Below are 26,107 nucleotides of genomic sequence, written 5' to 3'. Positions count from 1 at the left end.
TAAATAAAATATAAAAATAACACATAAATGAAAAATTCAGAGTGTAAACAAACAAAGACATAAACTGTGAGAATTGAAGAAGACAGGAGGAGATGAGGGAGGAGAGGAGACATGAGGGGCAGAGGAGAAAACAACAATGTCCAGCAAAGCATCTGGGACAAGAGACAGAGAGAGACAGAGAGAGAGAGAGGGACATCTCTCTGCCCTCGATCAGGAGGAGGATCTTTGAAACACCTCCTCAGCGGAGACGAGAGCAAAGCCGCGTCCGTCAACACCTGAAAGCACCACCAGCCAAAGATCATTGTCCTCCTCAGAGATGGAAGACGCCCCGCCTCCCAGCCAGAGTGAAGTCTGGTCTCTTCACGAAGGCTCCTGACCGGGACCTGGAGACCTGGAGCAGCCGAACAAATGCTCCTGCTGGAGCTCATGGAGGAGGAGGTCAATGGAGGAAGTGCTCCGAGTAGCAGGAGCTTGTGGTCGAGTGCAGAAGGACAGACTTGAGGAGAGGTGGACTGTCAAGGACTCACAGAGCCTGCAAACACTACTTGACATCACTGGGGAAGCAAAGAGGAAGTTCTGCTGCTGAAGCTGCAGAGAAAGACGCCGGGAGGACAACGATGAAGAGGGAAGGTCTGCGGGCCAATGCTGGGACACAAGCTGGGACACAAGCTGGGACACAAGCTGGGACACAAGCTGGGATCTGATCTTCGCACTGACTTACCCTCTGAAGCAACAAATCCTCACTTCTACGGGAAGCCCAGTTCAAAAAGCTGTTCTGGACACAAAGAGGACAACGAGACACTTCCTGGCAGCATGGACTCTCACTGGCTATTGTGGGCTGTGGACACGACATGGAAGACCATAACTGGTCAATTAAGGTGTGTCGTCTGTAAGTTGCCTCAGCTTTCTAATCGTTTGCTGGTTGTTGTGATGTTGTTGTTGTCGTTGTTGTTGTCGTTTTTGTTGTCGTATCCGTCCAAATGTAAACATACAAACATCAAACAGTGACATCACCATTTTTAAAGTTGTGTCAAGTCTCTGTGTACATTTGATGGATGAAGTACTTCTGATACTGGTTAAACGTAGTTGTTGGAGTACTTCACACTGTGACGTCCTCAGAATACGCCAGTTTAACGCTCACGCTCCCCGTCGACCCGACAAATCAACGACTTTCCGGTTCAGAACAGCACTGCGCTGCTGAACGAGTGGAGACGCTGAAAACACGCCATCGTGTTAATTCTGCGTTAAAATCAGGAAAAGCACAAAAAATGACGTCAGTCATCGATTCAGAAACGTTAAACGGAGGATCAACATGACGCTGAACGTTCTGTCGCTGCTTCACTCACCTCAGGCCTCAGAAGAACAGTTTGTCTGAGCGTTAAAGTGAGTGAATGAGTGAATGAATGAATGAATGAATGTCAGCTGTTCATGACCTCACCTGCAGACTGAAGCAACAACCACTGACACTCAAACGCTGTGAGCTGAGCTGAGCTGAGCTGGACTGAACTGAGCTGAGCTGAGCTGAGGGAGACGTCCACACAGACCTGCTGAGTGCAGCCAGGGGGCGCTGTTGGTCTGCACATGTACATGTGTCTTCCTCTTTGAGACAGGAAGTAGAGAAATGGGAGGAGGACAAGCTGAGACTGGCAGGTCAGGGAGGGGCGGGGCCAGAGAGAGAGAGAGAGAGAGAGAGAGAGAGAGAGAGAGAGAGAGAGAGAGGGGAACCTGTGTCTGTGATTTGGACTCGCCCCTTCAGGAATACAGGAGACAAAAACTGTCAAAGAGCAGCAGGATGGTTGGATCAGACGTTTACTGCAGGTAAAACACATCTGTGTGTCCGTCTGCGTGTGTGTGTGTGTGTGTGTGTGTGTGTGTGTGTGTGTGTGTGTGTGTATCTCTTGTGTGTGCGCTCTCTGTTGAAGTTTCGTCTGGTTGATTTTGGTCGGGACATTTTGAAAACTTACTCTCTGCAGAAAGTAGAAAAATGTCCTCATTGATGTTTGGGGACATTATGGACATTATGGACATTATGGGGACCATTTGATTTCAGAGTTATGGCTCGACTTTTGGTTAAGATTGTGTGTGTGTGTGTGTGTGTGTGTGTGTGTGTGTGTGTGTGTGTGTGTGTTGGCAGGAATGTGTCACCGGGTGTGTGTCTCTCAGAGACAGACGCTGTGTCCCGGCTACAGACGAGACAGTGTGAGGAAGTTGACAAAGACAAAGTGAAGTGGAGGATGAGGGGAAACATTCAGCTTCAGTTCAGATGAACGTACTGCGGCCTCTCTTTGTGTACTACTGTGTACTACTACTCACAGTACACTGTGAAGCAGTGTGATGTGTGGCAGTATGGCATTGGGTTGTAGTTTTAGTAGTACTCTCTTGTACCTCAGCAAAGTATCAGTACCACAGTACAGAAGTGTTCTGCTACAAATAAAATCCTGCATTTAAAATTGTACTTTCTTTTGAGTAAAAGTAATTGGACAGTATTAGCATCAACACATAAAAGTAAAAGTACTTCAGAACACTACATCTTATTGGCTCAGAATTATTGATTAGAATTATTGATTCGAAGATTAAGATGTTCATCACGTTAATGTTGCAGCAGATGAACATGAAGATAATGTGATTAAATAAAATGAACCAATAAATGTTCATTAACTGGAATTCAATTAAAAGTTATTGATCTCATTTATTTCTTATTATGTTTTTCTACCGTAACAAACTAAGAGAATGAGGATTTGATTTGATTTTCACATTAAAAACACTGAAATGAAAACATCCAGTTTGTTGTTCAGATGTTGATTTTTGTCTTTCTGTTTGTTTGTCTCTCACATGACGACATGCGTGTAAATAAACACGTCGCGTGTACGTTCAGTGTTAGCCTGATATTTCAAAGTACAGCAGAGCATTCAGAAAAATATCGTCCAGCCAACAAACATCCCAAAGTGTGTGATTCTCTCAATACGAGCACATTTTAATACCTGAATTTACCTGTTTGTTCCTTTTGTTGACTCTTCATGTCCTGAAACTTCTGACGAACACCTGAAGGAGTTTCAGCTCAGCAGCAGCAGCTTCAGATTCAGAGCAGCTTCATTTCTTCAGAGCAGGAACATCCTCAGTGTTTCCTCTTCATGGTTTCTCATGTGACAGCAGAGAGCTGAGAAGCTGCTGGAGCTTCAGCTTCAGCTCTGAGGTTCTTGGTAACGTCCACCATGGAGGTCAGATCACAGAGACACTTTGGACAGTTTGACTCTGTCTGCTGCTCTCGGCTCCACAGCAGCGACAAGGCTCTCCTTCACTAGTTCTCCTTCTGAAGGAGGTCTCAGCTTCTTAGCTGTTAGCTTAGCTCAAACCTGCTGCAGAACACTGTCTGTCAGGATGAGGTCTGTGAGAGCTGCTTCATCATCTGTCCTGCAGCTCGTCCACTTCAGCTGTTTGTCCTGTGAAGACTCTTCAGTTTGACCTTCATCTTCATCACTGAGAGCTCGTCCTCACAAACTAACTGAGACACACCTGCTTGTCTTGGTAGTTTTTGTATTTAGAGATGTCTTTGGGGATGGATCAAACGGTCTTGTGGGCTGTAGGAGGCACGGAGGCTGGAGGTTGCCCACCCCTGCTTTAGGAGGTGCTGGAGGTCCTTGAGCAACTTCTTTAAACCCATTCATGCTTTCAGGTCCTTGAACAGGTCATTAAACACGTCCTCGACAATGCTGTAGAAGTTCTTGAGGAAGTTGTAAAGGTCCTTGATTAGATTGTGGAGGTCCTTGAACAGGGGTAGAGGTCCTTAATAAGAGTGTGAGGTCCTTGAATAGGGGTAGAGGTCCTTAATAAGAGTGTGAGGTCCTTGAACAGGGGTAGAGGTCCTTAATAAGAGTGTGAGGTCCTTGAACAGGGGTAGAGGTCCTTAATAAGAGTGTGAGGTCCTTGAACAGGGGTAGAGGTCCTTAATAAGAGTGTGAGGTCCTTGAATAGGGGTAGAGGTCCTTAATAAGAGTGTGAGGTCCTTGAATAGGGGTAGAGGTCCTTAATAAGAGTGTGAGGTCCTTGAACAGGGGTAGAGGTCCTTAATAAGAGTGTGAGGTCCTTGAACAGGGGTAGAGGTCCTTAATAAGAGTGTGAGGTCCTTGAACAGGGGTAGAGGTCCTTAATAAGAGTGTGAGGTCCTTGAATAGGGGTAGAGGTCCTTAATAAGAGTGTGAGGTCCTTGAACAGGGGTAGAGGTCCTTAATAAGAGTGTGAGGTCCTTGAACAGGGGTAGAGGTCCTTAATAAGAGTGTGAGGTCCTTGAACAGGGGTAGAGGTCCTTAATAAGAGTGTGAGGTCCTTGAATAGGGGTAGAGGTCCTTAATAAGAGTGTGAGGTCCTTGAACAGGGGTAGAGGTCCTTAATAAGAGTGTGAGGTCCTTGAACAGGGGTAGAGGTCCTTAATAAGAGTGTGAGGTCCTTGAACAGGGGTAGAGGTCCTTAATAAGAGTGTGAGGTCCTTGAATAGGGGTAGAGGTCCTTAATAAGAGTGTGAGGTCCTTGAATAGGGGTAGAGGTCCTTAATAAGAGTGTGAGGTCCTTGAATAGGGGTAGAGGTCCTTAATAAGAGTGTGAGGTCCTTGAACAGGGGTAGAGGTCCTTAATAAGAGTGTGAGGTCCTTGAATAGGGGTAGAGGTCCTTAATAAGAGTGTGAGGTCCTTGAACAGGGGTAGAGGTCCTTAATAAGAGTGTGAGGTCCTTGAACAGGGGTAGAGGTCCTTAATAAGAGTGTGAGGTCCTTGAACAGGGGTAGAGGTCCTTAATAAGAGTGTGAGGTCCTTGAACAGGGGTAGAGGTCCTTAATAAGAGTGTGAGGTCCTTGAACAGGGGTAGAGGTCCTTAATAAGAGTGTGAGGTCCTTGAACAGGGGTAGAGGTCCTTAATAAGAGTGTGAGGTCCTTGAGGAGGCTTTGGATGACCTTGAGGAGAATGCTGAGATCATTGAAGATGTAGATGTTGAGGAGGTCATGGAGGTCCTAAATAAAGTTCTAGAGGTCATTAAGGAAGTTTTGGGGTGCATGAACTGTTTACTTGAAGTGTTTGATACCTGTTTGTAGCAGACAGCTGACAGCCAATCAGAGAGCAGCATTTCTGTGTTTGTGGTGAACATAAACATATAAAACTGAGTGTGGTTGGACTCCGAGCTCCTCCAAACATTCCTGTAAAAGTTCAGCTTTCAGGAGGCGGAGTCCGCCGACAGCTTCATGATTTAAACTCAGTTATTTCTGTGTGTGTGTGTGTGTGTGTGTGTGTGTGCGTGCGTGCGTGCGTGCGTGCGTGATACCACACCCCGTGCTCATGCTGAGGGTAAAGGTTGAATCTGGATCCTCATCAGATTGGCTGTTGGGTTTATGATGTCACACATGTTATTGATCCTCTGGTGATGAATTCTGGTGTCCTGCTCCTTTAAATTCTTTGTCTCTTCTGATTGGTTGACGGGCGTGTCCTGCCACAAAGCCTCAACCTCAGTTTAATGATTGACAGCTCTCTCAGTTTATTTTCTCACACACTTCAGTCCTGCGGTTGACCAGGGAGGGTGTGTGTGTGTGTGTGTGTGTGTGTGTGTGTGTGTTGCATTCCTGGCTGAGTGGGTGTGGCTGAGAGACAAACAGACGGGGGGGGGGTCGGCTGCATTCCAGCACTTCAGGCCCTTTCACACACCTGAACACACCTGGCTCAGGTGTGTTCAGGTGACTCAGAGCAGGTTTGACTGTTTACCACCATGAAGACTCTTGTTTCAAACAGCCAGTTCAATTTAATAAAACTTTATTTATCTCTGAGAGAGAACAGCAGCAGCTCACAACAACAATAATAACTGGCAGGAGAAATGAGGCGTAGAGCTGCAGCTTACATCAGTCCTTCAAGTTTACGGCATGGTACTTAAGTCTTATCTTATCTTATCTTATCTTATCTTATCTTATCTTACCACGTGCAGAGGGGCATCGTGGGTACAACTGCTCAAACATTACAGTGTTTACGGGGTAGACAGGGTACGTGTGTGTGCAGGTCGGGTTCCAGCCCTGACATGCAGCAGTTTGTGTGACGACGCTTCAGACAGAAACGATCATATTTATTGATTAGTTATTGATGATCATTTAGATCAGGAGAAGTTTGAAGACGAGAAAATCAAATGGTGAATGTTCAGCTGTTCAGCTTCATCTGGACACGTCTACTATTGTTCCTGTACAAAGACAGGAAGCACACACATACACACACACACACACACACACCAGCCTGTGGTGTCACTAAGGGGTGGAGTCTACACTGCAGTGTGGGCGGGACTTACAGCAGACAGGAAGAGCTGACACTTCCCTCTGTAAACAGAACAGGGCCAACAATGGCCTCCTGCTATTGTTCTGTGTGTGTGTGTGTGTGTGTGTGAGAGAGAGAGTGTGTGCGTGTGTCTGTGAGTGTGTGTGGTGACTGCTCAGAGGTCAGCATTGGCAGAAGTACTATTCAGATCCTTTACCTCAGTAAAAGTACTAATACCACCCCATGGTGACAATACTCCAGTAGTTACTGAAGTAAAAGTATGCAAGTATTATCAGTAAAATGTACTTCAAGTACTTGAATTAGAAGTACTGGTGTATCAGTAAAGTGTTCCTGTCAGTGTTTTTCTGTCTGATGTTTCAGGCTGAGCTCGTTTGAAGTACTGTGTGTACTTTGTGTACTGTTGTGTAACAGTCAGAGTCTGCAGCATCATTATTGTGATACTGAATAGCACCGCATGGTGGTGGTGCCTCCTTTTGTTATGCATGTAGAACCATTTTTTAGTTATTCACCGATGCCTCACCCTACGGACACTCCCGAAGAGGAACTCCATGATGAAGATTTGGTAATGTGTCGGTGTTGTTCATGACGTCTATGTTTTATAAACATGTATGTTAGTAAGCGCAGCGCCGTGGAGACCAGCCGTCGTATGGTCGAAATTCCATATTGTGAAATAAAACGGTTGAGTAAATCCCAACTCCTCCGCTTGTCGGCTCTGAGCTAGCTTACCAACCAGAGCCTACGCTAACTGCGTGACCCGCTAGCCCTCCGCCTGCACCTACGCACATTACAGTTGGCGACGTGCGACGTGTCCTCATTTTCCACATTTCACTGGAATCTGTTTCCAACCTGCAACACGTAAACAGGATGAAGTCTGCAGGTTTCCACCCGAGCAGGTGTTGCCACGGAGAAGCCCCGCCTGTACCTGATGAGTGGGTGGAGCCTGTGGTTCGGAGGGAAAACCTGCAGACTGTTGTCTTTCTGTGGCTGAACACTTACGATCCCTCCCTTTCCTGGAGGGCTTTTACTTTGAAACAGTGAAGCAGTCGTTAACAGCCGAGCAAACACTAACGAGAAGCGGACAGGTGAGTTTGACTGACCTGATCAGTATGTGCTGACATCCTGTAACACAGGTGAGGCCTTCAATCCTGAACAGGTTCAGCTGTAAACTTCACAGACCAGCGTCCAGCACTTCACCGCGGACACGCTGTCAGACCAGCTGTGAGGTACAGCTCCACGTTTCAGGAGCCAAAGAGGGAACGTGAAGGTGAAGCAGAGGTTAGCGTTAGCGTTAGCATTAGCGTTAACTTCTGGAGCTGCAGGAAGGGTTCAGCGTTCAGAGCTGATTGTAGTTTGACTTGTTCTGACAAGAAGAAAGAGAGGAACACATAACTGTCATTCCTCTGATCCTCAGTCAGTGTTTCACGGACTCGGCTCTCAGTCGCTCTCGTCTAAAGCGCTTCAGCTTCAGTGTCGGCGAGCACTTCGAGGACTGAACCTTCTTCATCACTAAAGCAGACTTTATGTCACAGCTGCTGGTGTTCATGGCAGTAACCGTGAAGAGGTTTTTGGCTGATCGGGAGAGGGTTACCTTGATGCAGGGTGTGGTAATACTTTCAAACAACAGGAAACACACAGTCCTGCCTTTTTCTCCTCAGCTTCATGTCTAATATTACTGCAGTCCGTCTTTGTAGAAACGCTGTTTGATGTTCGTGTGTAAACTTGTTTAATCCTTTGAGTCCACTGAGTGAGAGTACTTTAAACGCTTCCGGTTCTTTTCTAACGTTGGCATCCATGATTGTATCCCAGAAGGAGTCCAGCAGATCTGAGCCTGGTTAAAAAGTTACCGAGTGGCCGTTAGAGAAATCAGGCCAGACAGCAGCAACTGACATCAGAGCAGTTAAAGTCTGAAGAGGACTGTGAGGACACCAGGACAGGAAGTCACATATGACTTCACTGTGAGACAAAGCAAAGGGACAGAACCTTTGACCAACAGGAAGCTGTTTGTGTCTTCAACAAATCACTGAAACAAGTGGAAACATGCAGAATTAGCTGTTAGCATCAGCACGCTGCTGAAAAGTGCAGCATGCTGTAAATGTACCTTTAAACACTTTAATCGACAGCAATGCATCATTTTCTATAAGGTCATCACATGTCTGCAGTGCGGCTGTCCTGTGAGAACCACGTATCTCCAAAAAGTGTGACAAGCTCAGAAAAACAGGCTGTTTTCAGCTTTGTGATGATGCATTGTCAGCTGATCCAAGAGGCTTTTTAAAGAGTTCATTGAGCTGAAGCAGGAGGAGAATTTTCAGGACAGTACTCGAGAAGATATACTTAGATACTTTCCACCCTGTGTTACTTACATGTTGTGTGTTCTTAGCGAGCTAGCCAATGTCACAGTTTGAGGATGTGAACAGCAGAGGTTTGGTAAGAATGCTAAGCTAGCTGCTAGGAGGTCAGTAAATCCACTCAAACTGCCTACTGTGTTGTGTTTTCTTGTCTTGTCTTGTCTTATCTTGTCTTATCTTATCTTGTCTTATCTTATCTTATCTTATCTTATCTTGTCTTGTCTTGTCTTGTCTTGTCTTGTCTTGTCTTGTCTTGTCTTGTCTTATCTGCCTGCTTGAGTAACCACATTGTCTGTTTTCCTGTTTTTACGTGTATTTAATGCAACACATGCTGTTAAATCTGCTCCAACTGGTCTGATGTAAGTTTTCTCTTTCAGGGACCTGATGATCAGGTGCGACCTTTGACCTCTCCTCTTCAGCACCACCTGCCCATCTACCTGAGGGAGACGGGCTTGAGGAACCCAGAGTTGTCACCATGGCAACAACCTCCTCCCTGCTCAGCAGAGGTGAGTACTCATTTTACAAGAGAGCAGCCATGATGGGCCCTGAAACGACAGCAGTAGCAGCAGCAGTGTTCGCAGTATGTAAATAAAGTAGCAGTAAATGAAGGAGTAGTAGAGGTAATGATAGTGGTAGTGCTTAAAGTATCATTAGCAGAAGTAGTCATGTCAGTTGAAATATCATCACCAGTCGAAGTATCATCACCAGTTTAAGTATCATTAGCAGTTAAAGAAGAGGTAGTGGAAGTTTTTTAACAGTAGTAGTATTTGAAGTAGCAGCAGCAGCAGCAGTTGAGTTAGCATCAGCTCTTGTATTTCATAGAACTGTTCTTTATTATTTCTATATTATTTCCTCTGATCCTGTGGTCTGGTCTTGGTCTTACAGGTCTGGGCCTGGTTCTGGTGGAGTTTCAGTATGAGTACCAGGGTCGGGATGGTGCACTGGTCTCCATCAAACCTAACGAACGCTATGTCCTGCTGGCTAAAACCAACGACCACTGGTGGCAGGTCCGGAGCGACCAAAGCTCCAAGCCCTTCTACATCCCTGCCAAGTATGTCAAAGAGCTGCCGGTGGACTTCCCCTCACCTCTGGACTTTGCTGGTCTGCCTAGTCCTGAACCTGTACTTCTACCTGTGGTGGCACCTGTCCCAGTGCCCGTCCCTGTTCCAAAGACTTTGGAGGAGCCCAGTGGGACCAAAACCAAACCGGGGGATGAGGTGACGATCCGCCTCAGACCCGATGCTTCCACTGGATACCGCAAGACTGAGAACCGCATGTCCACATTTGGTGTCCCACTGGACTTCCATGACCTTTCACCTCTGTTGGCGCCGACACAGCGACATTCCAGCAACCCTCCTGCTGGTCCCACAGAGGCTGGGACCACGACCACCAGTGGGAGTATGAACATGGCCGATGATGTTCTGAGCAAAAACCCTGTTTCAGGGTTCCTAGATGAGCACAGAGACTCTGGGAAACATCGAGTTCCCAGTTTCAGTCCAGCAGACCCCCTCTCCCCACCTCGGCCCCAGACGCAGCCCATCCCTGTGGAGACGCCGGTGGTCCCAATGACCCCCCCCCACAATGACCTTCTCAGTACGTCCTCATCATCCACAGGTCGTCATGACAACCCGGAGTCACCGATCGAGCTGGAGGAGGAGGTGGAGGAGATGAGTGTGGAGGAGGATGGCAACAAGGATTCACTGAAGGAGGGGGATTCAAACCACATCTATGAGTCCATCCAGGACCTGAACCTGGACGTGGAAGCTCTGGTTGGAGGAAGAGTGAGTCCTGGAGCAACCCCTGAACTTGCACCTGCCACGCCTCCCACACAGGTAAGACATCTGAGACCCTCTCAGTATGTGTTCTTGTGAAACACTTTGGGTCCTGCCATCAGGTCAGTCCCACTCCAAAGTCCATGTTCAGATGGTCCAATAGTCTTCATGCTTCCTCATGTGAGAATTTGGTGGATTTATCAGAATAATGTCTGTTGTTCAATTAGATGTTCTGGGACATGTGAGTAGCTGTGAGCCAGGTGAGAGTTTTCAGTCAGCAACCGTGGTCTTCATCCCGGGACGTGATGTCAGCAGCTCTCTGACGTCTCTGTAAAAAACATAAATTCAGATTATTCATGATCCAAACATGCAAACAACCAGAGACAGACTGATGCGGGACTGAAACCGATCACGTCTCTGGTCCTGCTGCATCGACTCTAAAGATGCGTAATGATACAAACAGCCCTGAGTGTGAAGAGATTTTCTTAACTTGAATATTGTTTAAAATTGTCGCTGATTAATATTCTCCTCTATTTAATATTGGGCCATTAGACCCACCCACACCTGTGGAGACACCTGCAGAGACACGCTGTGTTTTCATGGTTGTTTTTACTTGGCAGGAGTTTCTGATTGTGCTGTGTCCTGTTCTGGTGAACCACGTTGTTATTTGTGCTGTTTTTAATGTCGTCTCTATGCAGAGGACAGAAGTTTGTCTTTTTGTCATGTCCCTCAGGTTTGTCAGAGACCATTTTTCACATTTCACTATTGGAGGATCGTGGCAGTAGAAACTCAGTGATTGGCTGAAGAGACAGACGTAGTTTTAGTTGTTCTAGGAGGACTGTAGTAGACCACTGTAGTGGACTGGTTGTCTCTGCTTGTCTCTCTGTTGGACTGATTGTCTCTGTGGTTGTCTCTCTGGTGTCTCTCTGTTTGTCTCTCTGTCTCTGCAGACGATCAGATTAATAATCAATAAATAAAATGTATCAATAGTAACAATCAGAGTCAGAGGCTGCAGGTCGTTTTCCAAAATAAGAGCCCGTCCAGCGTCTCATTTCCTGCAGCGTCCACACAGGAAGCGCAGAGGACAGAAAGAAAAGCTGTTTCCTTAGAAACTGAGCTGACCTTTGACCTCCAGCCTTTGATCACTTCTTCTTTTCACATTTGATGGTTTCTTTATTCGTTCCTTCACGTGTTTTTTCCATTTAGAGTTCCTCTTTCGTCTCATTATGAGTGTTCAGTGTAACCTGTCAACATGTTTACTCATGTTTACTTTGTAAACATTATTACAATCATTTCCTGTTTGTTTTGATGTGGTTTTATCTTTTGAACATTTGAATTCTTCATTTCTCTCTTTCTGGTTCAAATATTGATCCTGTCACTCTGAGTTTGGGCGTCTGCTCTGGATCTGGTGATGGTGATGTCACAGGAGGATGCGATGAGGTCAGCAGGATGTAGTGATGTCACAGGATGTGTTCAGGGTTGGACAGGAAAGTGGGACAAGATGGCGCTGCAGCGACACCCGCAGGATGAGAGAATGTGTGTGTGTGTCTGTGTGTGTGTCTGTCTGTGTGTGTGTGTCTGTGTGTGTGTGTGTGTGTGTGTCTGTTTGTGTGTGTGTGTGTGTGTGTCTGTGTGTGTGTGTCTGCATGTGTGTGTCTGTGTGTGTCTGCGTGTGTATCTGTGTCTGTGTGTGTGTGTGTGTGTGTGTGTGTGTGTGTGTGTGTGTCTGTCTGTGTGTTTGTGTGTGCGTGTCTGTGTGTGTGTGTGTGTGTGTGTGTGTGTCTGTCTGTCTGTCTGTCTGTCTGTCTGTGTGTCTGTGTGTGTGTGTGTGTCTGTCTGTGTGTGTGTGTGTGTGTGTGTGTGTGTGTGTGTGTGTGCATGTAAACAAACAGCTGGACAAACAAACAAAATTCCAGGAGTCCTTGGAGACGTTCCGTCTGCAGGTCTGAGCAGGTTGAAGGAGTTCTTGAAGGAGTTCTTGAAGGAGTCTGAGGGTCCTGCAGGAGGCTCCGGGCATCTTGTCAAAGGCATGGTGGTCCCTGTAGACTGTTCACAGATCAGTTTCAGGGAATCGTAGTGAGTTCCAGGCGTCTTGTCCAAACTTAAGGGTCCCTGGACGTTCCAGGTGTCCTTCACAAACCTTTTCATGAGTCCTTGAAGATGCATAAACCTGCGATCGTGTTCAGACAATTAAAGAAACTTGATTCCTAAAAAATACCCACAGCCAATCAGCAAGCAGGGGCGTGTTTAACCCAGATGTGGGCGGGGCTAACCCGTGCTGAACAGGGTGGGGGCGGAGCTTCAGCCTGCAGGCAGCCAGTCTGACGACCTGACAGCTCCAGTGACAGACGGATGATAAACCTGCTCCAGTCTGATGGTGAAGGGACTTTAACAGAGAGAGGCATTATGGGTAAGTCCACGAAACCTGAACTGAAGCGGATGAAGCTACTTGTTTGCTGTGCACGTTAACTTTTGTGGAAACAAGGTGGAAGTGGCTCATTTAGACAGTGTGAAGAGAGACACAGCTGATCTGCAGTCAGCTGACAAACCTGTGACACTGAGAGGAGTCGCACCTGATCCTGGTCTAATGGGGTCTGTCAGAGTCCGGCTGGGTGGTTATATCCAGTATTCTGTCAGTGGTGGAGGATTCAGTCATTTACTGCAGTGGAAGTACAGAAGCACTAGTGATCAATCAATCAATCAATCAGTCAATCAATATTCCTTTATTTGTCCCGCGAGGGGAAATTCCAGAAATTCCAGAATACAGCAGCATCAGTAAAGATTAATATAAGAAGAGCATGTTGATGTTCTTTGAGTATCAACAGTAAAAGTACTGCTAATACTCAGAGGCTGTGTTATTTATGATACTGTTGGATGGTGATTGTTGATGTATTAACGTATAAACAGGATGTCGTTTGTCAAAGTTCAGCTCGTTTCATCTCTGGTCGTTTAATCTGTGACAATAAACTGATGTGTTTTCTTAATCTGGATTTTGTAAAAAAAAAATAAAAAAAAACTGCAACTATGAAACAAATGGGGTGAAAGTACTTCACCTGCTCAGCGTTTGTCACGTAAAAAGTGTTTTATTTCAGTTCATTTCCTCAAAAAAGTCTCCGAACTGTTTAAATACTAGAGAGAAATCAGCTGGAGGAAATGAATGGTGATGGAAGGTCAGATTAAGAAGTCAGCAGGTTTTCTGTCTCTGCTTCAGTGTTTAAGAAACAGTTTGATCTGATCCGTTCACTGCAAAGACATTCAGACGGACAGAGACCAGCACCTGAACACAAGAAGGAAGGATTTAATGTTTGTGGTTTAGTGCATTCGCTTACTGACAGAGAGAGAGAGAGAGAGTGTGTGTGTGTGTGTGTGTGTGTGTGTGTGTGTGTGTGTGTGTGTGTGTTTATAAAACATAGGAGGAGTTCTTCCTGTTGGACAGCAGCTCCGTCCACCCAGAGACACACTGTTTGTGTTAATGAAGACGGTCAGTCTCAGCTTCAGTTCACTGAAGTCTGAACGTCCTGGAACTCTTCGATGTTTCTCGTTTCTGCTCGGATCAATAACCGACTTGTTTTCTGTCGTTTGACCGATCGATGAACCGATCGCTGCAGCTCTGGTGTCGTCCTGTCGACAGATGGAAGGTTTGTTCAGTAAGAACTGAGGCCGCTCGTCCCGTCGAGGCAGTAGATTCAGACGTGTTTCCTTCAGAAATGTCCAGAACCGTCATGGTTCACCTCGGAGACAGCAGCTCTGTGCTGAGGATTAGAAACCTGAATTCTATCCACGTTAACGGCACAGGTGAGAACTGCTTTCACCTGTCACACCTGACGTCTGTTGGGCTTTTAATGGTTCAGAACAGAACCAAAGATGTGACTGCTGGGTGGACCCTTACAGGGACCCTACAGCTGAACCCAGCAGGACTGGCTGCTTCAGTCCAAACCTTTTTTCAGCCTGCAGTTTAACCTGAGGGACAGACTGTCCCAGCTCTCACCCTCTCACTCTGTGTCTGTCTCTGTCTCTGTCTCTGTAGGACCTCAGCTCCCCTAACTCGCCCATCTATGCCAACATCTGCAGTCTGAAGAAAACGTCTCTCCCTCAGATCTCGGCCTCTGGCCCCGCCCTGCCGTCATCGCCTCCTCCTGGCCACGCCCCCCCAGCTCCAGACCACACCCCCTATTCTTCAGTATCCTCTTCCGGGATGATGAGCCCCGCCTCCCCCCTCAGCCCGCAGGACGGATGGCAGGTGAGGTGACCTCTGACCTCTGATAGCTGTGAAGCACAGGTGTGTTTCATGTGTGTCACACCTGAGCCGAAGGTAAAGTGTCAGTGGAGACAGAAGCACTGAAAGGTATTGAAGTGACAGAGGAAATGCAAAGAAAGTAAAGGAGTGAAAGAAGGTGAAGTGGCAGATGATTGAAAGGAGTCAGGAGTCAGTTCAGGCAGAAGAACCAATTTAATGTGATCGTTTTCACGGCTGAAAGAAGGTGAAGTGGCAGGTGAGCAGGAAGCACTGAAAGGACTGGAAGAAAGCGCTGAAAGTGAAGGACTGAGACAAGAAGACGTGTTATGTCCAAGCGTTGAACGGAGTTAAAGAGTTGGTGAGAACAACATCACGTGAGAAGTTTTATCTTAATTTCAATTTTGATGTTAATCGTCGTCGTCTTCTCCTCGTTGACTTCAATCCACTCCTCTCTGCTGCAGCGTCTCTTCATGTTACCGCGACGTGATTAAAGTTTAATCTGTAATCTGAGACGTTCTCTTTTGTTCTGCTGTGATCCAATGAACAGTCAAAGCAACATGTAGCTGAGGAGCAGGTGACGGTTCACTGCCTTGCTCAGAGACACGTCAACGAGACAAACAACAATCAAAACTTCACTAAAATAACGTCCTGGCACTCAGTGCTGCACTTCACTCCTCAGACTCGTGTTCAGATGGTGTTTTAAAACGTCGACTGATGCTCGAACGCTCCACGCTGCGTGTCGCTAGGTGACAAACTGATGTTCTCTTTTTCCAAAACTGTCACTGATCGTATGTCTGTAACGTTTCACTCCCCTGAGCGGAGTCCGGCAGGTGAACTGATGGTGCGTTCAGGTGCGGTCCGGTCCACCTGCGTGGACTCGGACTCGAGTGTGCTGTTTGAACCTCGCTGTCTGTCTCTGTGTATGAAATGAACTCGTCCAGGTGCACACTGACCAGGACACCGGGAAGGTGTTTTATTTCCATCCTGTAACCAGACAGACCACCTGGTCCGACCCCCATCGCCCGGCACCCCCACCTTCTCGAGACATGGACCGTTCCAGAGGTGGTGAGGGGGGCCAGCTGGCCTCCCCCTCCCCTCTGCTCTCCCCCGCCTCCTCTCAGGTACGAATCACCTGCGGTCATTGATGGAATTAAAATGCCTACGAGGATAAAAACACGCAATGATAATAAACATGAAGCGTTCTGTTTGATGATGGCTGCCTGATGCTACGTTACGCCGCAGCATGCAGAGGAATGTGATGTCATGATCTGTCCTCTAGAGGGCGACATTGTGCTGCATCATCAACCAATTACAGCATTCGCTGGTGTCCTTCCTGTCAGGGTGGCTGTGGTTGGGAGCAGCTGGTGGACGAAGTCTCAGGGAGATTTTACTACTACAACCCCACCTCAGGAGCCACGTCATGGGACGCACCAGAGCCCCTGTCCCCCTCCTCATCCCCCCCAGGACCGACAGCCAGCAGGAGGCACGAGGGCGGCCCGGTACGATCCTGGATTAAGACGGCAGATTATATATTATGAATTTATTTAGGATTCTTTGATTTTCTTTTCTCAAAATAAAAGTGGAGAATTTTCTTTGATGATTGTTGTTTATGTGATTAAACTGAAGCCTCCACTGCCAGAAGAAGATTATCCTGTGGACGGCCACAAGGACAACGACACTGTCTTCACAACGGTACACACACACACACACACACACACACACACACACACACACACACACACACAGAGATCAGGGTCAGCTTTGTTCATTACGTCTTCGTTTGTTTGTACATCTGATCTTCAGTAATTTATCAAATTTTCCAGCTTCCACATTTGCCCCAAAGGCTAATGGGAAATGGAGTTTCTGAGGAGGGAGCGACTGTGCAGGTCAGGAACTGGAGACACAGTGTGGCCGAAGACGTGAGTCAAACCAACACAACAATCATGTAAACAAAACAAGTTGAGCAACACATTTAATTACAATTACAAAAAAGGAAATAATGGTAATGATGGTGATAACTTAAGGTAATGGTGCTGATAATTTAAGGTAATGGTGCTAATAACTTATGCTAATGGTGATGGTAACGTATGCTAATGGTGATGGTAACTTATGCTAATGGTGATGGTAACTTATGCTAATGGTGGTGAACACACATAACCCTAACGCTTGGAAAAAACACTGCTTTGCGTTTCAGACGTTTGTCAGCCACAGGAGGAACGTCTCTGACTTCACGGAGACGTCTCACAGAAGACACTCCCCCGACAGTCCAGAGGTAGACCCACACACTCCCCTCCCTCACACACCTGCCTCATTCATCTCCATCACACCTCGTTCGCTCGCCCTCATGTCACCCCGTTCTCCCTCATAAGCTCTCTGATAGGCACAGACTGAAGAGGAATCTGTCCGATCGGAGCGCAGGCTCCCATCAGCTGCACGTAGGTCCTGGGCCCTGATTGGTTGCTGACGTTGCTGGGTGTTGTTGTCTGTTGGGTTGTCTCTGTCAGATCTCCTGTTGTTGCCATGGAAACGGTCTGTCACAGCAGACCAGGTGTTACTAACCTTTCTTCTAACTCACAGCCAATCAAACGTTTCATGTCTTAAACACCGACTCATTATCTGAAGGGAACTTTCTGGGCAGTTCAGATGGACGGCGCCCCCTGCTGTGTCTTATTCCTGCTGCTGTCCAACATTTTGATGATTATTATTATTATTATCCAGAAATGGCAACACGGTGGCTCAGTGGTTAGCACTGCTGCTCCAGGGTCAGTGGGTCCTGGGTTCGATTCTCAGCTGGATCAGGGTCTTACTGTGTGTAGCCGGGGGCCCCGGTTTACCCCACCATCAAGCATGTAGCCCAGAAAGTTCTCCAGTGTTTCTCGACTAACCTCCTAATCATACCTTCAGAGTTATCCAGTGTGTTAGCACATCTGAAGCTCTGGACGGGTTCTGCTGTTGGTTCAGCTGTTGGTTCTCCTGATGGTTCTGCTGTTGGTTCAGCTGTTGGTTCTGCTGATGGTTCAGCTGATGGTTCTCCTGATGGTTCAGCTATTGGTTCTGGTGATGGTGCTGGTGATGGTTCTGCTGTTGGTTCAGCTGATAGTTCTCCTGATGGTTCTGCTGTCAGTTCTGATGGTGGTTCTGCTCATGGTTCTGCTTATGCTTTAAAGGCACAAAGACACAGACTGGACCAAAATAAAATTTGACTGAGTTATACGACATAGAAGAAAGTCTGTTTGAGGAAGAGATCTACAGATGACCCAGAGTCAGACAGGTGTCCTCTGGCAGCTCTGACAGCTAAGAGTTTTTGGGGACACTTCAGAGGTCCTTGAGGAGTATCTAGGAGAGGTTTTGGGGATCATTGTGAAGTGGGGTCTCTGATGATCTTCTGAATAGTTTGTTCTAGTTCTTGATGGACTTCTATGGGAGTTTAAGGGGTCCTTGAGAAGGGATTATGGGTTCAGGAAGAGATTTTAGCTCTCTTTAAAGATTTTCTACAGGTCCTTGATGAAGTGTTGGGGGTCTTTGATTAACAACTAAGCTTCCATAAGGCATTTTTAGAGGTCCTTGGGCATCTGCTAGTGGTCCTTGAGGAGGTCTTGGTTGTCCTTAAGTGGGCTCTATGGTCACTGTAGAGGTTGTAAGGGTCTGTGTGGATAATCTACAGGTCCTTGGGAGTCTTCTGGGGATTCTTGAGGAGATTGTATGGATCTTTTAGGAGGTTCAAGTGAGTCGAAGAGACCCTGATAATGTTCCAGAGGTTCTCGAGGACTTTCTAAGGTCATTGAGGAGGTTCCACTGGGTGCTTAAGAAAGATGCCACTAAGCAAGATGCTGGGGTCCTTTGAGGAAGAGTTCCTCTGTGAAAAGTGTGTGTAGTTTTGTGTAGTTTTGTGTTTTCTTTAGTGATGTAAAAAAACAAGACTGAAGACGTCAAAAGTAGATTTTATTCACAGAGATAAAAGAGTGTTTGAGCTACAGGTGAGAGCAGACTGAACACCTGAACACACACACACACACACACACACACACACACACACACACACACACACACACACACACACACACACACACACCACTCCCTCGTTTACACGGGAGTCAAATTTCAAAGCTGACCTGCAGGTTTCAAGAAACCTGAGGACTAACCTGTGTGTGTGTGTGTGTGTGTGTGTGTGTGTGTGTGTGTGTGTTTACAGTGCCATCTGCTGGAGAAAGCAGGAATCATCAACAAGACCAAAGTAGCCGATAATGGCAAAAAGATCCGGTGAGCGTCTCTCTGTCCGTGAAGTGTGTTTCTGCTCTTCGTCTGCTGCTGTCATGTGATGTCATGTGTTGTGCAGTTTGTTCAGTTTGTCTTGTTCTGTTTGTTGTTTGTGTTGTTTTTGGACAGGAAGAACTGGAGTCAGTCCTGGACCGTCCTCCACGGAGGGATCCTCACCTTCCACAGAGACCCCAAATCTGCTCCCACTGGGAACGCTGTAAGAACCAGTAACACATACTGGAACACGAACTGACTCATCATAGTCAGTGTTCTGTAATAACACAGCTGACACTAAGTTATGAGTTACTGAATATAACAACAGATCACGGATATCCTAAAAATATTTCAACAAATAAGAAAACGTCTCATCAACCAAACAGCACCCACAAAGAACCCAGTTCAGACCGGCTCACAGGAACCTGGAGGTGTTTCATAAAAGAAGCTTCGTGTCAGAACTGAAGCGGAGATCCTGAACCACAATCAAATATTGTATCTGTGTAACATCAGCATGTTAGCATTAGCTCAGAGCTCTGCAAGCATTCAATTAGACTGTCGTTCATGACTCAGCAGGTTGAAGGGTAACATGTCAAACACGTTAAAATACTGTCAGGTGATTTTCAGCATGTAAGCGACACAATGACACGATGAACTCAGACTGAACCCGTCGGTCAGCGATCGTCATGTTGATGACGATTTCCTGTTTTCAGAGTAAATCGTCACAGATTGTTCCAGAATACACCGTCGATCTGAGAGGATCCTCAGTGAGCTGGGCCTCCAAGGACAAGTCGTCCAAGAAGAACGTCCTAGAGGTACCGGTGTGTTCCCGTGGTTACAGTCCAGCTTCATTTTCACCGCTCTCATCACGCCTGTTTGTGTTTGCGTGCAGCTGAGGACTCGTCAGGGCTGCGAGTATCTGATGCAGTACGACACCGAGAGCATCATCAGCGATTGGCTCAAAGTGATGCAGGACACCATCAGGCAGCTGGTAACAAGCACACACACACACACACACACGCACACACACACGCACAGTGTCTCATGCTCAGATCCAGTCCCTGAAGTTCTTCACCGATAGACCAGAAACATGATCACCTCATAACGCCGTCAGGACAGCTGCGGCGCCCTTTCACTCGGTCAAACTCTTTCAGGACCACGATCATCTGTCAGAGGACGAGGACGAAGCTGCTTCAGACAAAGAGGACAAAGACAGGAAGAGGACATGTGAGTCCACAATATAAACTCAGTCTCATTTTATCATTCTCATTTATCACAACTGAGCAAAGTCAGTGTGCAGATGAAGACGACGAATGTTGTCACAGGCATGAAAATGGACGTTCAGTTGAGTTTGTTGTTTCTGAGGTCAACAATCAAAGTGAAATAAGACTGAACGTCTTCTTCTCTGTTTTAGCCACCAGGAGTTCATCAGGAACGGCCGAGTCCGAGCAGAGACGAGTTCGGACCAAACTACGACGTTTCCTCCAGCGCAGGCCGACGCTGCAGAGCGTCAAAGAGAAAGGATACATCAGAGGTAACTGAGACGCAGCCGGTCTCTGTATGACCACAGTCCATCCACACAGAGTCCAGAGGGACGCCATGATGAGCACCAACAGAGTACCAACAGAGTACAAGTACAGAGTACTTTCTGTGTATTCATACTGAGTGAACTTGTCTAACGAGTCTCGTCACCCGTTCAGATAACGTGTTCGGCTGCCACCTGGACACACTCTGTCACAGAGAAAACACCACCATCCCCAAGTTTGTGGAGAAGTGTGTCCGAGCAGTGGAGAGGAGAGGTACACAACACAAACACACACACAGCACAAACACACATTCAACAGGACACAAACACACAGCAGACTGATGTGTGTGTGATTGTGTTTGTGTTCAGGTCTGGATGTGGACGGGATCTACAGAGTGAGCGGGAACCTGGCTGTGATCCAGAAACTACGACACAAAGCTGATCATGGTACCAACCAGTCTGTCTGTCTGTCTGTCTGCCTGTCTGTCTGCCTGTCTGTCTGCCTGTCTGTCTGTCTGCCTGTCTGTCTGCCTGCCTGCCTGTCTGTCTGTCTGTCTGTCTGCCTGTCTATCTGTCTGCCTGCCTGCCTGCCTGCCTGTCTGTCTGCCTGTCTGTCTGTCTATCTGTCTGTCTGCCTGCCTGCCTGTCTGTCTGTCTGCCTGTCTGTCTGCCTGCCTGCCTGCCTGTCTGTCTGCCTGCCTGCCTGTCTGTCTGTCTGCCTGTCTGTCTGCCTGCCTGCCTGTCTGTCTGTCTGTCTGTCTGCCTGTCTATCTGTCTGCCTGCCTGCCTGCCTGCCTGTCTGTCTGCCTGTCTGTCTGTCTATCTGTCTGCCTGTCTGCCTGCCTGTCTGTCTGTCTGCCTGTCTGTCTGCCTGCCTGTCTGTCTGTCTGTCTGCCTGCCTGCCTGCCTGCCTGTCTGTCTGTCTGTCTGTCTGTCTGCCTGTCTGTCTGTCTGTCTGCCTGTCTGTCTGTCTGTCTGTCTGCCTGTCTGCCTGCCTGTCTGTCTGTCTGCCTGTCTGTCTGCCTGCCTGTCTGTCTGTCTGCCTGCCTGCCTGCCTGCCTGCCTGCCTGTCTGTCTGTCTGTCTGTCTGCCTGCCTTCTTTTTCTTAATCATTTCATCCTGCTGTCCCTGCAGAGGAACAGCTGGACCTGGAGGACGGACAGTGGGAGGAGATCCACGTGATCACTGGAGCTCTGAAGCTTTTCCTGCGCGAGCTTCCAGAGCCGCTGTTCCCCTTCAGCTGCTTCGACAAGTTCATCGCCGCCATCCGTCAGTACACAAAAAGCCCACATCGTATTCTGTCCACGCCTGCTGCACGGCCGACAAACACATTCAAACCAGCCATGAAAAATAATCTGACAAACATCAGTCTTAAAGACAAGTATGGACCAAACATTAACATGAGAGGAAGCTTTTTGGTACCAGTCATACAAAAAGACACAGTGCATCTTCTTCAGACGTTTACTATGAAGTACAGACTTTCAGTCTCACAGTTGAAGATGATGTGACTGCTCTCATCACCTTTTTAAAGCTGCCTTTTGGATCTAAATTGTTTTCCTTCTTACATCTGACTGATTTTGGTGGAATGTTTTTGAGGAAATGAATAACATTTCCTTTACATAACGTTGTTAGCTGAAGCAGCTGTCTTTGGGAGTGTTGCCTAAAAATGAACCTGTCAGTGTTTGAAGCAGCTCTGTGTTGATGTCCATGCAGAGGTCCCAGACTACAGCCTGAGGGTCTCCTACATGAAGGACCTGGTTCGCTCTCTGCCTCTACCGAACCATGACACCATGGAGCTCCTGTTCAAACACCTGCAGAAGTGAGTTCACTCTGAGGCTTCTCAAACCTGGATTGGCATACAGAAGTCGAGGACTGCTTTTTACACTTATTAACCAAGGGCTGATAGTAACCCAGAGGTATGGATTCAGCTCCAACACACTCCTAGCACACAATGTGTGGTACAACTCTTTGACATGTTTGACATTCACCTGAAGTCTGTTTAGTGATTTAAAGAACTGTTTTTATTTCCTTTTCTGGTAGAGACGTTCTTTGTTTGCTTATGGACTGGTTTGTGTTAACTGGACGAAAGGTTTGTTAAAATGCAGAGGAGATATATATGTCCATGCAAACAGTGTTCAAAAATACATTAAAATGGACTTTACGGTAAAAATCTTTGATTTTTAGATTTTCAGGGTATCCCAGGTGTCAGTTAACAGTCCTGAGACCCCCTGTATTTTGGTCCTACTGAAAATAGTCCATGTGTTCAACTCTGAGTAGTTGATAAACTCAGATATCTAGGTAATAAACATGAAGACAAATAAGCTGCAAGCACGAGTGACATCAAATTAAAATGCACGGTACATCAGTATGAATAGGAACAAAGAAACTCTGAAAACACTAACTGTTAAGTATTACTGAACAATGCTGTCGTTTGTAATCAGGTGCTGTGAGGATGATAACTGATAAAAATCATTCATATTCTCGCATTTCTCTCTCCAGGGTGGTCGAACACAAGGAGTCTAACAGGATGTCAGTTCAGAGCATCGCCATTGTGTTTGGCCCCACGTTGCTCCGCCCCCAGACCGAGTCAGCTAATATGACGATCCACATGGTGTTCCAGAGCCAGATAGTGGAGCTCATGCTCAACGAGTTCCAGACCATCTTCTCCCAGAGGTAGGGGGAACCTCCCAGACTTCTCTGGGACCTTCAAGAACCCACTGGGGACCTTCTGTAAGCCTCCCAAACATCATGAGACCTGCCAAAAATTGTCAGAGAACCTTCTCAAACTTTGGACCTATGCATCGCCTTCTCTTGAACCCGAGTTCACTGGGGATTGAACATCTTGAATTGAATATGCTGGCTATTTGATGCCCCTGTTTATCCACTGTGCCTTAAATGACCCTTAAACACAAGTAGATCTTGGATGGAACCACCTAGAACCCTGGACTGGTTTTAAAACCTTTGGAGTAGCTTTGTTCTTCTTTCAAGGCAACAGCCCCTAGACCCCCATAGATCTATGGAACCAAACATAACTTCATGGGGGATTAAAGCTGGAACCTACAGGTTTCACTAGACGCCAAGTGGAACCATCATGAACCCTGGACTTGTTTTGAAACCTGTCCTGAAACTTTTCACCAAACACCTGAAGGAGTTTTACCTCAGCAGCAGATTCAGACATCAGGGCAGCTTTTGTTCTTCAGAGCAGGAACGTGCTCAGTGTTTCCTCTTTCCAGTTGCACTTGCCACAACTTCAATTTCACGTTCAAATCCTCCTTCTGAAGGAGGTTTTAGCTTCTTAGCTGTTAGCTTAGCACAAACCTGCCTGTAGAGCACTGTGTCTGTCAGAATGAGGTCTGTTAAAGCTGCTTGTTGAGCGTCCAAACTCTGAAGAGCGTTAACTTCATGCAAGACAGTTTATCCTTCAGCTGGTGCAGTTCAGCATGTTTTAACTGTGATGATTCTTCAGTTTGACCTTTATCTTCATCACTGTGAGCTCCTCCTCACAAACTAACTGAGACACACTGGTCTGTTTTTTACTTCAACAAAAAAAGAATTGTCCATTTCTATTGTGACTCTCTGCAGCTGCTTTTCTTGACTGTCACAGCAACATATCCGCTACGTGTGTTGCATTCAGGGACCGCTCAGAAAATCATCTTAATCTGCTGTTTTAGATTTTTTTTTTGTATTTCTGACCTGTCTTTGTTTTCTTTTTTGCATTTCTGAATTGCCTCGTGGGCTGGATCAAACAGTCTCTTGGGCCATATACAGCCTAGAGACACCTCAGTTCTAAATAATCCAGATAGAGCTTGGGTAGAACTTCTTAGAATCCTGGACTGATTCTGACACTTCAACCAGCAGCTTCACTGCTTGTTAAAGGTAACAGACCAAACAAAACACTTACTTAGCACCTTAAAAAGCAACTTGTTTCTCACTTTGAGCAGGAACTACTGGGGGTTAGAGCTGGAAACTATTGTTATATAATTTTCTCACCACTGGACCGCCAAGCCTTAGACAACACAGTTAGACCCTGAATGGTACCACCTTGAACCCTGGATTCTTTCTGAAACCTTATCCAGCACTTCGACTTTGTTTTCAAGGCAGCAATGTAGAGACATGAGAAGCTGGAATAATGCTACATACCAACAATTTCCGGACACTGTCCACCTTTCTTACTTACTTCTTACCTCAAGAACACATAAAATGTCTCTAGAACCTTCAAAACCCTAGAACTCAATGATGCTTCCATCTCCAGGGATAGTGCTTTCTGCATCCCCAAGGAAACCCTCTTCTGAACCAAAAAACATCTTGCTGAACAGGATTTATACACTTCCAGTAGAAACACAGAAACATTGTAAACTTACCCATCCTGAACCAGAACGGCCTGTGGAAATTTTAGAGTGTGAAGCCTGAACCAAGCAATTTTATCATATCATTGACTGTCATCTCTCGTGCCTGAGAGTATCAAAAATATTCACTTACAGAGACTCTGGAGACCCAAAAGTTGCTCGGTTGAACACGAGATGGTTCACATTCAGATGTTGAAGCGTGATCTTTTTAGAGTGACCAAAAACTGTATGGAAATGTAAACTCTGAGCTGGCTTCCTTTTTTGTCAGATTGTTTAATGAGTGTCTTTGAACTGACTGACTACATTCAAGCAGCCAGTGTTGTTATTGATGAACTCTTCTTCTCTTCAGGTGTTGGTGTCAGATTGTTTGTTGTTCAGTACAGTCTCATAAAGTCAATCAGACTTAGTTTCTACATGTAGATGAACACTGGAGGTCTGCTTGTGTATGTCCATGTTCACAGACTGGAGTCTTAGTAAGTGCTGATGTGTTCCAATCAATCAGGACGACAGCCTTCAGTCCTAAAAGTCATTTTCCAAGTCAGTATATGTTGATACCAAGTATACGTTTTATTGAAGTATGAAATGAACAAGACCTTCATTAAACGATGGATCATTGGTCATATACAATATGGAGCCACTGAGCCAAGTCATCACAGAGAAAAAAATAACTTCCAGTCTTTGTGCTAAGCTAGGCTAAACACGTCATGGATCTACCCATTTGAAACATCTGACTCCAGAGTAGATCAAACCCAGAGGAAGAGGCTCTACAGAGTTATTAAAATGTTTCTTTGAATCTAAAAAAGCTTTAATGGAAAGTTCAGAGGACCCGGGATGTTTCCCAGAGGGACTCCACAAGTCAGTGAGGACAAAACACACAAGAGGATTTACAGAAGTTATTTTTTTACATGAACAATTTACTGTCAACGATAAATTCTAGAGCTGATCTTCTGTACAATGCTGTATGTTTTTATAGTATTGAGTTTATATGTATTACAGATAAAGAACAAAGTTAACGGAGAGAGTAGACTCTGTACATAAGATGGTATTTTACTGAGCGGAAATAAAAATGAAACTGATCTGTACGTCAGTGTTAGTGTGCTTTTGTACCTCATGTTATATGGACACTAGAGCAGCTGGTCTCCGAGCATCCGCTGTCTGCCACCCAAAATCCCACTGATTCATGAAGCACTTCTGTCTTGCTTCATGCACCTGCAGCCTTGGAAAGACACTGAATATCAAACACTTTTATAAATCCAGTTCATTTCAACATGAATCCACAACGATAACAAAAGCACAGCTGTTACTGTTTGAGCTACAACCTCCAGACATGAAC

At 46.3% G+C, this 26,107-nt stretch overlaps 1 protein-coding gene across 4 annotated transcripts; it reads left to right on the top strand.

Moving 5' to 3' along the window:
* Positions 1 to 740: 740 nt before the first annotated feature.
* Positions 741 to 25,856, top strand: arhgap27l (Rho GTPase activating protein 27, like). Of its 4 annotated transcripts, none has more exons than XM_076752027.1 (21): positions 741 to 878; positions 9,021 to 9,149; positions 9,529 to 10,475; positions 14,443 to 14,655; positions 15,594 to 15,773; positions 15,993 to 16,151; positions 16,279 to 16,344; positions 16,476 to 16,571; positions 16,847 to 16,924; positions 17,022 to 17,087; positions 18,845 to 18,912; positions 19,039 to 19,126; positions 19,617 to 19,718; positions 19,796 to 19,894; positions 20,058 to 20,130; positions 20,318 to 20,437; positions 20,604 to 20,702; positions 20,798 to 20,875; positions 21,563 to 21,697; positions 22,142 to 22,247; positions 22,928 to 25,856. In XM_076752027.1, exons 2-21 carry the CDS (start codon positions 9,119 to 9,121, stop codon positions 23,103 to 23,105), a joined length of 2,982 nt encoding a protein of 993 aa, XP_076608142.1. In that variant the 5' UTR covers positions 741 to 878; positions 9,021 to 9,118; the 3' UTR covers positions 23,106 to 25,856. The 4 variants fall into 4 exon arrangements, with proteins under 4 accessions (XP_076608142.1, XP_076608141.1, XP_076608144.1 ...); XM_076752026.1 differs by having other exon boundaries at positions 750 to 889; XM_076752028.1 differs by lacking the exon at positions 741 to 878 and adding an exon at positions 1,741 to 1,818.
* Positions 25,857 to 26,107: the final 251 nt, after the last annotated feature.

This window comes from Chaetodon auriga, chromosome 16, assembly GCF_051107435.1.
Source record: "Chaetodon auriga isolate fChaAug3 chromosome 16, fChaAug3.hap1, whole genome shotgun sequence".
NCBI lineage: Eukaryota > Metazoa > Chordata > Actinopteri > Chaetodontiformes > Chaetodontidae > Chaetodon > Chaetodon auriga.
This window is presented reverse-complemented; position numbering and strand designations above follow the sequence as displayed.

What these genes read in the sequence shown, in the direction of transcription:
- arhgap27l (XM_076752027.1), top strand. Translation starts at nt 9,119, where the DNA reads ATGGCAACAACCTCCTCCCTGCTCAGCAGAG. An exon ending in CTGCCACGCCTCCCACACAG is followed by an intron (nt 10,476 to 14,442) that starts GTAAGACATCTG and finishes CTGTCTCTGTAG; the next exon opens with GACCTCAGCTCCCCTAACTC. An exon ending in GATAATGGCAAAAAGATCCG is followed by an intron (nt 18,913 to 19,038) that starts GTGAGCGTCTCT and finishes GTTTTTGGACAG; the next exon opens with GAAGAACTGGAGTCAGTCCT.